This window comes from Cornus florida, unplaced genomic scaffold (assembly GCF_030987335.1).
Source record: "Cornus florida cultivar Cherokee Brave unplaced genomic scaffold, ASM3098733v1 CherokeeBrave_3.0.0_Hap2_Chr06, whole genome shotgun sequence".
In the NCBI taxonomy this organism is placed as follows: Eukaryota; Viridiplantae; Streptophyta; class Magnoliopsida; order Cornales; family Cornaceae; genus Cornus; species Cornus florida.
The window spans coordinates 63855785-63868355 of NW_026775576.1; the positions used below are offsets into that span (position 1 = coordinate 63855785).

The following is a 12571-nucleotide window of genomic DNA, read 5'->3' on the forward strand; positions in this document are numbered from 1 at the left end:
CAGGAGGGATTCGATCCAAGGTGCGCATCCACAAAGGCACATGATGGAAAATATTTCGCTTTGAATAACTGATACGCCACTCTATGTTTAGACACTTGGAAACTCCAAGCATGTTTTGCCAACAACGCCAAATTAAAAGCTTCCAGATCTCGAAATCCCAAACCACCCTCTTTCTTACTTGTACACAATAAATTCTAAGAAGCCCAATGAATTGCTTTATCTTTCCTAAATTTCCGCCACCAAAAAGAGCGCACTTACTGTAATAATTCCAGACATAAATTACGAAGAAGGTGGAAAACAGACATAACATAGGACGAAAGAACAGTCAACACTGCTTTGATCAAGACTTCCTTGCCACCATTAGATAATGTAGTTTGCTTCCAAGAGGCTAAACGATCCTTCATTCGTTGAAGCAAAAACTTAAACACATCATATTTGGACCGACCAATTATCGTTGGCATCCCAAGATACTTCGTCTGAAACCCTTCCTCAGATAACCCCAAGAACTGACTCAAGGTATGCCGTAAATGCAAAGGCGCATTCTTGGAGAAAAATGGTGAACTTATTAAAGTTCACCTTCTGGCCGGAAGCTATCTCATAAGCAGTAAGAATACGCTTTAAAGATCCGAGCTCCGCTTCAGAGGCCTGACAAAAAACAACCGAGTCATCCGCAAAAAACAAGTGCGAAATAGATGGAGCACCTCTACAAATTCTCACCCCGAATATGAGCTTTGCTTGCTGGGCTCGCTGGATAGCCAAAGACAATGCCTCAGCACAAAGAATGAAGAGGTAGGGCAATAAAGGATCACCTTGGCGCAACCTACGCGTTGGCTAGAAGAAACCCACTGAAGTGCCATTGATAACCAAAGAATATGAGACCATTGAGAGACAGGAGGATAACATTTTAACACAATGGTCATTCAGTCCCAATTTACGAATCATACTTAATTAGAAATCCCATTCTATATGATCAAAGGCTTTACTCATATCAAGCTTGAGCGCTAAAAAAGCCTTCTGACCCTTCCTTTTATTTTTCAAGTAATGGAGAACCTCATGGGAAATAAGAATATTATCAGTAATATGCCTTCCTGTAACAAATGTTGATTGATACTCGCTAATAACTTGATCAAATACATCTTTTAAACGATTAGTCATAACTTTAGCAATAATACGATAAGCAACATTCCAAAAAGAAATAGGCCTATAATGAGTAACTAAAGTAGGTGAGTCAGTTTTAGGAATAAGAATAATATTAGTATGATTTAAAGAGGAAAGTATATACCAGTTTGGAAGAAGCTGGAGACCGCAGCAACATCATCCTTAATCACCTCCCAATATTTATGATAAAATAGAGAAGTCATACCATTTGGTCCAGGCACTTTCAAAGGTGCCATTCCAAAAATGGCTTCCTTAATTTCCAATTCGGTCAGTGGCAACAGTAAAGATTGATTCATTTCTGGTGAGATTCGACAAGGAATATGACGCAAAAATTGGTCAATTTGTTGAGGATGCTAAGTCTGAAATAATTGTTGAAAGTAACGTAAAAAAATAGATTGAATTTTATCATCCTCCTCTTGCCACACTCCCACTTTATCAATCACCCCAGATATTCTATTTCGAGCTCTACGTCAGCAGGTTGGAGCATGAAAAAAACGTGAATTCTTATCCCCGAGTTGAAGCCACTGATTCCGAGATTTCTGTTTCCAATAAATCTCCTCTTCCAACCAATACTACGACAAAGCAGATTCTGCCTGAAGCACCAATGAATGATTATACTGCTCCGTCTGCTCTTTAAGAGATCGCAAATAAGATTCCACCTGTCGAATCTTATTTTTAGAATTAGTCTGACTACGCGTCTATTCTACTAAGGCTTTTTTATAGGCTTTCAACTTGGAAGCCTAGCAAAACTGTCGAGATCCATGCACTGATTTATTCCACAAATCTTGAATGATAGCCAAACAGCCATTATCCATAGTCCATCGAGCGTCAAAATAAAACTGACGTTTCCCCTTAGGAAGAATTGGAACAAGAGTTAACATTAACGCATGGTGATCCGAACCAGCCACAGTAAGATGGTATAAGGTAGCCTGTGGAAACACCGAGGTCCACTTTGTAGTTGACAAAGCGCGATCTAACCTTTCTTGAATATTAGTAGACCCAGAACGGTGATTATTCCACGTAAAAGGATAGCCCAGATAGCCCAAATCCCACAAATTACATGTCTCCAATAAAGACCGAAATGCCTACAAGCGCCACCCAGCTTTAATTACCCCACCATAATTTTCAGAACGATGAAGAATATCATTGAAGTCACCAATGAGCACCCATTTTGACGACCAGGACTGGGTTTGACGCGGCAAATAATTCAATTGGACCGCACGAACCCGGTCCTTAAGACTGGCATACATAACAGTAAGTGTCTATGGGGGATCTTGTGGAGGTTGAAGCATCACTGTAATATGAAACTCATTTAATTCCAGCACTTGCAACGGAACCGAGTCCTTCCACCAAAGCACTATCCCTCCCGAACGTCCCACCGGATCCGAAACTCTCCCGTAATGAAATCTAAGAACTTTCTGAAGATGAGCCAGTCGAGTTCAACGATTTTTGGTTTCCAACACTGCCAAAATATCTAGAGAGTGTATCCGATTAAGAGATTTTAGCTGTTGGATAGTCACAGGATTACCCAACCCTTGACAATTCCAAACAGTTATACGTAAGTTAGTATTCTGATAAGTATCTGAAAGCCGAGCCTGAACCTTAGAGCTTGCACCACACCACCGAGTACAATCAGTATAGCACGCCTGCCTAGCTAAAGTCGTCTTAGGCAGGAATTGAGGACCATACGCAGGTGTCTGAAGCACAGGCGGAACAACAGCTCCAATGGGTGGAAAAATTGATTCAAAACAAGCCGGCCCAGAATGTAACTGACCATTTATACCATCTAAAGTGTCATCCTTTGGCTCATCAACAAACAAGCCAGGTCCATCACAACCAATAGAGTCCATTCGCGGCCCATGAAAAGAGGCCCAATAAGAGCCCACTCCGGGCTCAACCTTATGAGGAAGGCTTCCAGAGTTTTCTACAGGAGTCGAACCTGACCGCCCCGTAACAGTAGACACCGCAGACCTTGAAACCGACGACAATGTATCCAACCACGAGTGATTCCTTCTTTCCATCACCCTAATCCCTGGACAAAAAATCCCTAAGGTGGACAGGCAGAATCTTAAACCACTAAAACTCAATTACCGTTACACGATAGAAATCCAGAACAAAGAAAGAAAATTGCGAGACCCACACTGGATAGCTCCTTGGGATATCCAAACAATCAAATCTGGAATTTTGGATTGTCGACCAAATGCCCCCCATGGTATGCCGACCTTCAAAATCCACAAGAACCAAGCAACAAACAGTACCAGGACCCAACCCAATGGAAAAATAAAAAAACAACAAAAACCCAAAGATAGGTAGATGAAGCCAATATACAACGACTAGATGAAGATCACACCCAAAACCAGATATAGTGGACGACACACAAACCTCTGACAAGCAAAGGAACCCTCTAGAACAGAGGCACTCCTAGGACAGGAGAAAAATTATTTCCTGAACATTAATATATATAGTTAGATAGAGTGAAGAATAATTAATATATAGGGTAAAATGCAAGAAACCCCCCTAGACTATTGGAAAATCTGTAACTAACCCTCTGGACTTTAAAAAATGCAAAAAACCCTCTAGACAATGCAAAATTATTGCAGATGACCCTATCCGTCCAATGTCCGGTGACATATGACCGTTAAAATTGGTTTGTTAATTTTAAATGACCATATTACCCATGGAAGTATGAAAGGACAATAGTGTCCCTAATTTCCAACATTTGATAGCCCATTCCTTATAATTGAACCGACCCAAACAAACCTTAATAAAAAAAACTCCCTAAATCGACAACTCTGCAACTTTCTAGGGTTTGTCTTCATTTTCAATTAGTTGTGCATCTTGCTGAATTTGGTGGTCAGAAACAACATACCCTTATTGTGCTTTCGTGCCAATCAACTGTGCATCTTGGTAAGGGTTGTTATCCATCTGTAGGTCTGTATTTTGGAAAGAGCGAACAAATTTTTTTTCACTTTGTTCATCATTGTGCTCTAAGCGTATCCATCTCATTTTTTGTCTCTATGTATGTTTGTTGTGTATTGTTCAATATGTGTGTGTGTGTGTCTATATATATATGGTATTATTTTCTCTATTAATTTTCATTTATATGGTATTATTTGTAGAAAATGAGTTTTGAATCGTCTGTAAGTTTTAGTTTTCGGGGTGTGGTGCGAAGGGGTCCTTTTAGGAATAGGAAATGTTGTTGTGATAAAAGGACAGCTGTTTTTATATCTGAGTCAACCGACAATCCTGGCAAGCTCTATTTCAATTGCAAGAATAAGGAATGTAATTTTTTCCAATGGTGGACTCCTCCAACAAGTTTCGGTGAAGCCATTGAAGATGAAGATGAAGCTCGAGTAGGTCATGTTGTACCTCTCAGTTCGTTCATTGCAATTGTTAAGTCAATGTTTGTTGGAAGCATGTTCTTCTTTGGGTTGTCAGTTATAATCTTATTTCGTTTCCTTTTTATGAAGTGAGTTTTTTGGCTGGGACTTGATAGTGTTGTATGTTGAAGATCAATTTTAGGAGTGGAATTTTTTGGATGGTTGGGATTTAGTAGTGTTGTATCTTTATGTATCATTTAAACCTCTTGTAATACTGTAAGTATGTTGGATGACAATGGTGTCTATTTTGTTTAATGACAATGCAATGCAATTATGTCTATTTTCTGGTTGTATATGTTGTGCAATGCAATGACAAAAAATGCAGGAAGGTGTTTTTGGTTGTTTGATGAATGACAATGCAATGCAATTGTATCTCTTTTCTGGTTATATATGTTATGCAATGACAAAAAATACAAGAAGGTGTTTTTGGTTATTTGATGAATTAGAGTGCAATGCACTTGGTTGTTTGATGAATGACAGTGCCGTGCAATTTTTAACAGACTTAACACAACATGCTCATCTCTCCATTTTTACCCCCACCCATAAAATCAATTTTCCCTCACTGAAAATTTCTTATGCTCCAACAGTTAAAAATGACTTCATGGTCCGGATGATATGATCATGGAGAAGTTGAGAGGTAATGGGAGTGTGTTTGATTTAATTTCCAAAAATAAAAAATTCATGTAGCAAGAATAGACTTGCAGGGATTTCTCTAAATGGAAGTACAAACCTAAATATAGAGACAAAATCCAAACGTAATAAACCATAGACTGTCTAAGGTACAAAGACCACCCTTTTTTTTTCTCATGCTTGTGACCTAAGAACAAAATGACATAACATACTAGAAAAAGTAGAAACTGCCAAACATCAAATTAAATGAAGTGAACAATGAATGATAAGAAAGATCAAGAGGGGAAGGAAACAAAAGAAAAAAAGACAATACACTTCCTCTCTTTTTCATGAGAATCCCTTTGTACATAATACAGAATTTTCCTCTCTCTCATACATAGCCTATCATACATCAATTACAGCCAAAAAAAAAAAAAAAAAAAACTTCATACTGATAAAGCAGCCATACATTCAGAAAAGTTTAGAACAGTTACACTGATAAAACAAACATACATTCAGAAAATTTTAGAACAGTTACACTGATAAAACAACCATACATTCAGAAAAGTTACATAAGAAGACTATTTTGAGCTAGTCTTTCATATAACCACAGAGTGACAACACCAAAAAAGCCAACATATGTAGTCTTCACTCCATTATCTTTAACAATCACCAAAAAATCAAACTCTTTAAGTCAGCAATAGTAGAGTGACAAAACCATCATCAGCTCTATGGCCATATTAACTACCAACATGCATATTCACTATCCATCATTGAGTTGTTAATCAACCAAAAAATTTGTTAACAACAACAAACAAACCATAGCATTAAATCTAAATATGGTATGTTTTGAACTTGAAAAGGTATGGTATGTTTTGAACTTGAAAATTAAATTATACCTGTAAGAATTTGATGGCTGAGTTTGTGATAGCTGAGAATATGGTATGTTTTGAACCTAAAAATAAATTGGTTGAGAAACAAGTGAGTTTGAACATAAAAAAACCATAGCAAGTGTGTGTTCATACCATAACATTGGACATACCTCTTGGTTTGAAGGTGCTGGAGCAGGAACTTCAACTCCTCTATTTCTCCCTCTTCCAGCCCTTTTTCCTCTTCCTTTTAGTGGCATCCCAATAGGTCCTCTTGCTCTCCCTCTTCCAACATTTGTTGGTCTACCTCCCTTCCTTGGTGGAGGTCTGTCAATGACTAAAGGCTCAGGTAATTTGCAAATCCTTGAGTTATGCCCATTCTCTTTGCACCTGGTACATTTTAAACTAACTATTGACCTGCTAAGCTTGGTTGAACCTTTGGGATCATCATTCTTCTTATTTCTAGCCTTTTTTGGCCTACCAATGGGTTTCCTATAGTGTGATGGAAGCAATGGGTCAATGGTGTCAGTTTTTATTAACCTTTCCATTGAAATGGGAAGGATCATGCCACTATAACACTTCATATAGGTTTCCCTCTGATAAAATGGGTGAACATATGCCTCAAGAGAGTCCCTTTTAATGAAAATACATGCCACAGTATGCCTACATGGGATACCAGTTAAGTTCCAAACTTTACAGCTGCAGGTTCTTTTATCAATGTCAACTGCCTCACTAATGCCATAGTATTGCACCTCATACTTGTTCTCACCAGCATAATGAACTTTACACATGGTAGCTTGCTGTTTGACTTTATTCAATGCCTTTTGTATATGTAGACATAAGAAGCCAAATCTTACACTGGAACCTTAGCATTAGATGTCTTCTAATCATTTCAAGCATGTAGATTATTGGTTTATCCCTTGCTTCAAGAATTACAGTATTCCAACTTTCACAAATGTTATTAATGAGCAGATCATTTTTTGAAGTTTCAGTGAAGGATGACCATACACACAATTTAGCTGGCACCTTTGTTAACCAATCATTAGCTTCAACATTCAAGTATCTGATTTTTCTCTGATTAGGTTTGCCGAGCACAGAGTATACATAAACACCACAAATGAATGTTTGTGGGTCTGTGGTGCGAATAAGCTGGGTTGCTGGTATGACACATTATAAGAGATAACATACCTTATCTCTTTAGTGTGCTATCGAGCTCCCATTTGCTATTGAGATTTTTGTTGCCATGTCAGCAAGCTAATATGACAATGTTTAAACGGTGTCGTTTCATAGTAAGGGCAAATATGTCATTTTTCTTTTCCGGTGACTTGATGGGGTAATATGCAACAAAATCAAAGTCCAGGGGGCTTTTTTTGTAGTCCAAGGGGTTTTTTTTTGTAGTCCAAGGGGTTAGTTGCAAAACTCCTATAGTTCAGGGGGGTTTCTTGCATTTTACCCTAATATATAAGATGACATCGGCTCTAAGTTTTGCGAAAAATAAATTGGAGCCCCACTTAGCATAGTCTCATTCTCACATAAAAATATAAAAATAAAAATTACTGTGATTAAATTAATGTCATAAAATAAGTTTTATAATTGAAATTTATTAAGAGTTTACAAAATTTGCTAGCCCCTTTACAAAATTAATTATTATTATTTTTCAACGTAATCTCATTTTTCTATTTTTATTTTTATGTTTTTTTCATTATATTTTTTTCCTACTTCTCAAAATAATTATTCTTCTTCTTTTTGCACTTATGTTTGTAGTATATATAACTTCTTTATTTTTCTCGTTTTGTTCTTTTTTGTTCTTCTTGTAATTTCTTTCATGTTACTGTATCCAATGAAAATACTACCTTGGGAGCAGCTTCAACGTTCCCGCTTTATAGCAATTTTGGGCCAAAAAATAGAAATATGTTACTCCATTGGACTAGCTGAAAAGTGGGCCAGTATTTTTGAGTTTCCAAATGGGTCGCCAAAAAGGGCGACCGTGTTAGCGATCGCGGGCCTACCATGCGGGACAACCTGTTTTTTTGTTTTTCATGTTTGTAGTATATAACTTCTTTATTTTTCTCTCTTTTTGTTCTTTTTATTTATCTTCTTCATATTTTTCTTTCATCTGACTGTATCCAACGAAAATACTACCTTGGTAAGGATATTATTTTGTAATAATTTTTTGTTGTGGATGATGGTAGAGTCTATCCATTACACATAAATGTCTGGTACCTTAAGAAACCAACTCTATGAAAAGAATTGATATTGATAAATGACTGAACCAAAAAAGAGAAGAAAATGGAAAGATGTGTCTCTGAACTCTCAGGTTGTGATGCATGCATTAAGTACAAAAGATAATCACCAGAAATAAGTACAGAATATCAATCCAACAGACCAAATATAAGTTAAATATCCAAAAACATGCAATGAAAGGACCTAGATAGACGATATCAAATAAAGTTCCCAGCAAAAGTTTATCCTCTCGCAAATAGAAGAGATTAATTGTTTGGTTCCATGAATATGTGCCTAAGCTTAGGCCACTTTTGTTGGACCGAAGACAAAGAGCTCTCTGCAGTCTTCTTCTCAGTCTCAATAGTTGAGATCTCCTCAAGAACAGAGGATCTAGACTGTTCTAGAATAAAGTACCCAACAAGTTTATCGTCTTGCAACTAAAAGAGATTAATTGTTTGGTTCCATGAATATACGCCTGAGCTTGGTCCATTTTTGTCGGTACGATGACAGAGAGCTCTCCGCAGTCCTCTTCTTGGTCTCAAGAGTTGACATCTCCTCAAGAACAGAGGATCTAGACTGTTCTAGATTAACCATCTTCATGCAGTTGCTTCATCTCTTTCTCAGCACTTCTCTTCTTCTCAGAGATCTTTGTCAGTTCAGCCTGCAGACTGGCCGCCTTCGATATAAAGTCTGTGTGAATAGCCCACTGCATTTGGAATGCCAATGCATCAATCTTTATTTGCTCAACCAAAGACTTCTTTGTTCCTTGCTTTTCTGCCATTTTTTCCTCAACCTCCTTCAAAGAATGATTGGAAGTCTGGTAAGTTTGGAGAAGTGTTGGAAACTCAACCTTAAAGGTGTTCAACTCTGCAAGCTGGGCTGGAGTAAGGTCACAGCACTCAGACAAGACTCTGATGGATTTTGTAAGGCGTGCGGCCAAATAAGGAATTTCTGACAGGTCCCGAGATAGCATCTCTATGAAGAATTTTTTGGCTTCATCAATAGTTGATTGAGGAATGGAGGTTGTGACCGATCCTTCAGTAGTGGAGTCAAAGATTGCATCAGTCTCTACTGCAGACACTAACTCGGAGATATAGGCATTCATGTCATCAAATGAAGATGACTCAGGAGGAGCACTCGTTGGAGTACTCCTTGGCAACTCAACTTCCTACAAAGATTACAAAGAAAATTTCATTTCAGAAACCGACTATCCATCAGGTAAAAAAGTTTTTTCTTTCAAAGATAAAAATAAAACAAAACATTGTTGATCGAGTCCGGAGAAAAAGCTGCTGACCGGATCTTTGGCCTGAGGGGATTTAACCTTTGATTCCTTTTCAACAATTGGAGTGGTTGGTATGACCAAAGCCTTGATTGTTTCGGTTGCTGATTTACTGGCAGGAGGAGGGCCCAAGATATCAGTTTGAGGTGGGATTGTATCGGTACCAGAAGCAGTCTGTCTAGTGTTCCCATCAATATCCCCACGAGAAGTAGACTCGGGAGTTTCACCTTCGGCCGACGCAGTCTTAAGTTCAACTGAACGGAAGCCAGGAAAATCAACTTCAACTACACATGTATCGTCCACAATATAACCTCTCCCAAGGTCATACAGTTCACTAAGAGGCATGAATCAAATGGAACTGGTGTTCAACAACGCCTGCATAAAGAAAACAGTCACAACTATCGCCAAAGGCTGCAGGCTACAACTAGAACTGCAGTGGACCTCACCACCTAGACATTTAAAGTAAATTAAATGTTTTTATTTTTAAACACCAAAATTAAGTACTTTACCAATTAAAATTTCAACAATGCGTCCCTCTTAATCCCAATAACAACAATGATAGAAACACAACAACATTATCAATAGTAAAGGGAGCATGAATAATCACCATCAGGAAACTAAAATGCACTGTAGCGAGAACAAAAAAGAACATAATACCAAATTCACACTTTCCATCACCAAATAAATGGTGTGTTTTCAATAGAATTTCCTAAATCTACCCCTTTCTGAAAAATAAAAAAGAATGAATGAAGAAAATTCAACCTCAAGCAATTTCAAAGACCTGTCATAAACACATTATTAAACAAATATTTTCCAAATATAATTTCTGCAGCCTTGCTTCCCCTTACATAACATATAATCTATGTTATCTGGACTCGGGTGTGTGTGTGTGTCGGATGTATGTATCCATGTGTTTGCCGTGTCAGATCTCTAAACAAAAGGACACATGGACATCGCTGAATATTCATTTTATTTTATTTTCTAGAGTAAAGTAATATTTTTATCTAATATTACGTTAAATATAGGCTTTTTAATTCATTTTAAAGTAATAATATAATATAATTGAATGATTGAATATGTTTTTTAAGTACATGTCCACCCTAAAGCTTTGCTAATTAGTTCAACACCTATCACATTCAATAATTATAAGTTAAACCACATATAGAATTACCTCTAGTAAAACACCAATTAGAATTACTTCTAGTAACATAAAACCATCAAAAAGAACAAATTCTGCAAATATAAATACTCCGTAATATTTTTCCGCACAACATATAAGCCTATGTGTGTGTACGTATTTAGTCCACCCATATGGCAAAGTTTCTGAATCCGAAACACCTAAATAAATCACCAAATGGTCCGCATCCCTGTTTCCCTTTGGATATATATATATACATGTCTTTTCCACACAATGCAGAAGAAAAAAAAAAAAAAAAAGAGAGCTTAAACATCAACCATAATGATGAAAATCTAAATCTAGAAAGAGGGTAGACATCAAAATTACCATTTGTATCCTCCAACATAGAAACTTTCAGAGCATACCCTCTTGGTATTCAGCCTTGTAAAGTTCTCAATCGTCCATGTTAACCGTACTGTATTATCAGTTTTTGCTGATGCAACAATCAATGATTTTAGAAGAACAATAAAATATTAAAAGGACAAAAAATAAAAACCATACAATGGAATCAAATGATTCAAATCTACTACACACTGACACAGAATCACAGATACAAACACGTAATCTACATGACTTTCCCTGAATTAGTTAAATTGAAACTAAAATTTGAAAATTAGATTAAAGGTAATACCTTCCATGGGGTGAGGGTTGATTGTGTTCGAATGAGAACGAGAAATTTTGAGACTTCAACACCGAAGTAAAGTGGGTTGGAATCTAGAGGGTCCTAAATATTATGAAAAAAAGCAGTTTTTTTTTTCAAACGTAAATGTTTTTTTTAATGCTTTACCTTCTTCTTTTTCTTTTTCTTTTTAAAAGTTAATGCTTTACCTTTTGCATACAATGAAAGTCCTAACTTTTTACTGTGGTCGCGGCCCTCTACTTTTTAATGGATTATACCCATTATATATCTTGCCTCCATATTCGATTGGTTATATTAATCAATATTCGATTGGTTATATTAATCAATTATAGATTTGGATCCCTAATGAATTATCATATTAAATGTTTTAATTCTTTTTCTATTTAGTTCAGACTTCGATTCAGATATAGATATAAAGTTAGACAGAGTAAAGAATAATTAATATATAAGATAGTAAGGTCTGGTTCTAAGTTTTTGAGAGCCTCATGTGAAAAATAAATTGGAACACCATTTAGCATAGTCTCACTCTCACATAAAAATATAAAAATAAAAATTATTGTGATTAAATTAATGTCATAAAGTAAGTTTTATAATTGAAATTTATTAAGAGTTTACAAAATTCACTAGCCACTTTACAAAATTAATTAATTAAATTTTTCAACGTAATCTCATTTTTTTTTTTCTTATTATATATATATTTTATTATATTTTTTTCTACTTCTCAAAATAATTATTCTCTTCTTTTTGCACTTATGTTTGTAGTGTATAACTTCTTTATTTTTCTTTATTTTTGTTTTTTTTGTATTTCTCTTCTTCATATTTGTTCTTACATCTAACGGTATCCAATGAAAATACTACCTTGGGAGCAGCTCCAATGGACCCGCTTTATAGCAGCCCGTACTACCGTATTGAATGACATGTTTAACTGAAATATTACATTAAAATCAATTTTTTGGGTTATTTTGGTCTTTTTTTTTTTTTTTTTTTTTTTTTTTTTTTTTTTTTTAACATAATTGAACTAGAGCCGTTAAGGCACTATTTGACTGATACAAACGATGCCTTCAAAGCTTTTTTGGGCCAAAAATGTTTTAAAAAAATGGAAAAAAAGTGAATTTTTTTCCTTAATAAATATTGTATTGTTTTAATTATTATAATCAATAATATATTTTGTATTGTTTAGATTTTGTATATGATGTAGCAGTTAGAAATATAGCCATTAAGAAAAAGTTAAAAGAA

At 36.0% G+C, this 12571-nt stretch overlaps 1 protein-coding gene across 3 annotated transcripts; it reads right to left on the reverse strand.

Annotated features, from left to right (window-relative positions):
* Positions 1–8240: 8240 nt before the first annotated feature.
* On the reverse strand, positions 8241–11601 carry LOC132311741 (uncharacterized). 3 transcript variants are annotated; one of them, XM_059809814.1, is made up of 4 exons: positions 11327–11601; positions 11023–11128; positions 9561–9893; positions 8241–9407 (listed from the first exon to the last, which is right to left on the reverse strand). In XM_059809814.1, exons 3-4 carry the CDS (start codon positions 9861–9863, stop codon positions 8826–8828), a joined length of 885 nt encoding a protein of 294 aa, XP_059665797.1. In that variant the 5' UTR covers positions 9864–9893; positions 11023–11128; positions 11327–11601; the 3' UTR covers positions 8241–8825. The 3 variants fall into 3 exon arrangements, with proteins under 3 accessions (XP_059665797.1, XP_059665795.1, XP_059665796.1); XM_059809812.1 differs by having other exon boundaries at positions 9534–9893; XM_059809813.1 differs by lacking the exon at positions 11023–11128 and having other exon boundaries at positions 9534–9893.
* Positions 11602–12571: the final 970 nt, after the last annotated feature.

Bases quoted from the DNA above. Each gene is read 5' to 3' on its own strand.
- LOC132311741 (XM_059809813.1), bottom strand. From the start codon at position 9,863: ATGCCTCTTAGTGAACTGTATGACCTTGGGAGAGGTTATATTGTGGAC. The intron at 9,408-9,533 runs GTCAGCAGCTTT...TAATCTTTGTAG, and splicing joins CCCCTCAGGCCAAAGATCCG to GAAGTTGAGTTGCCAAGGAG.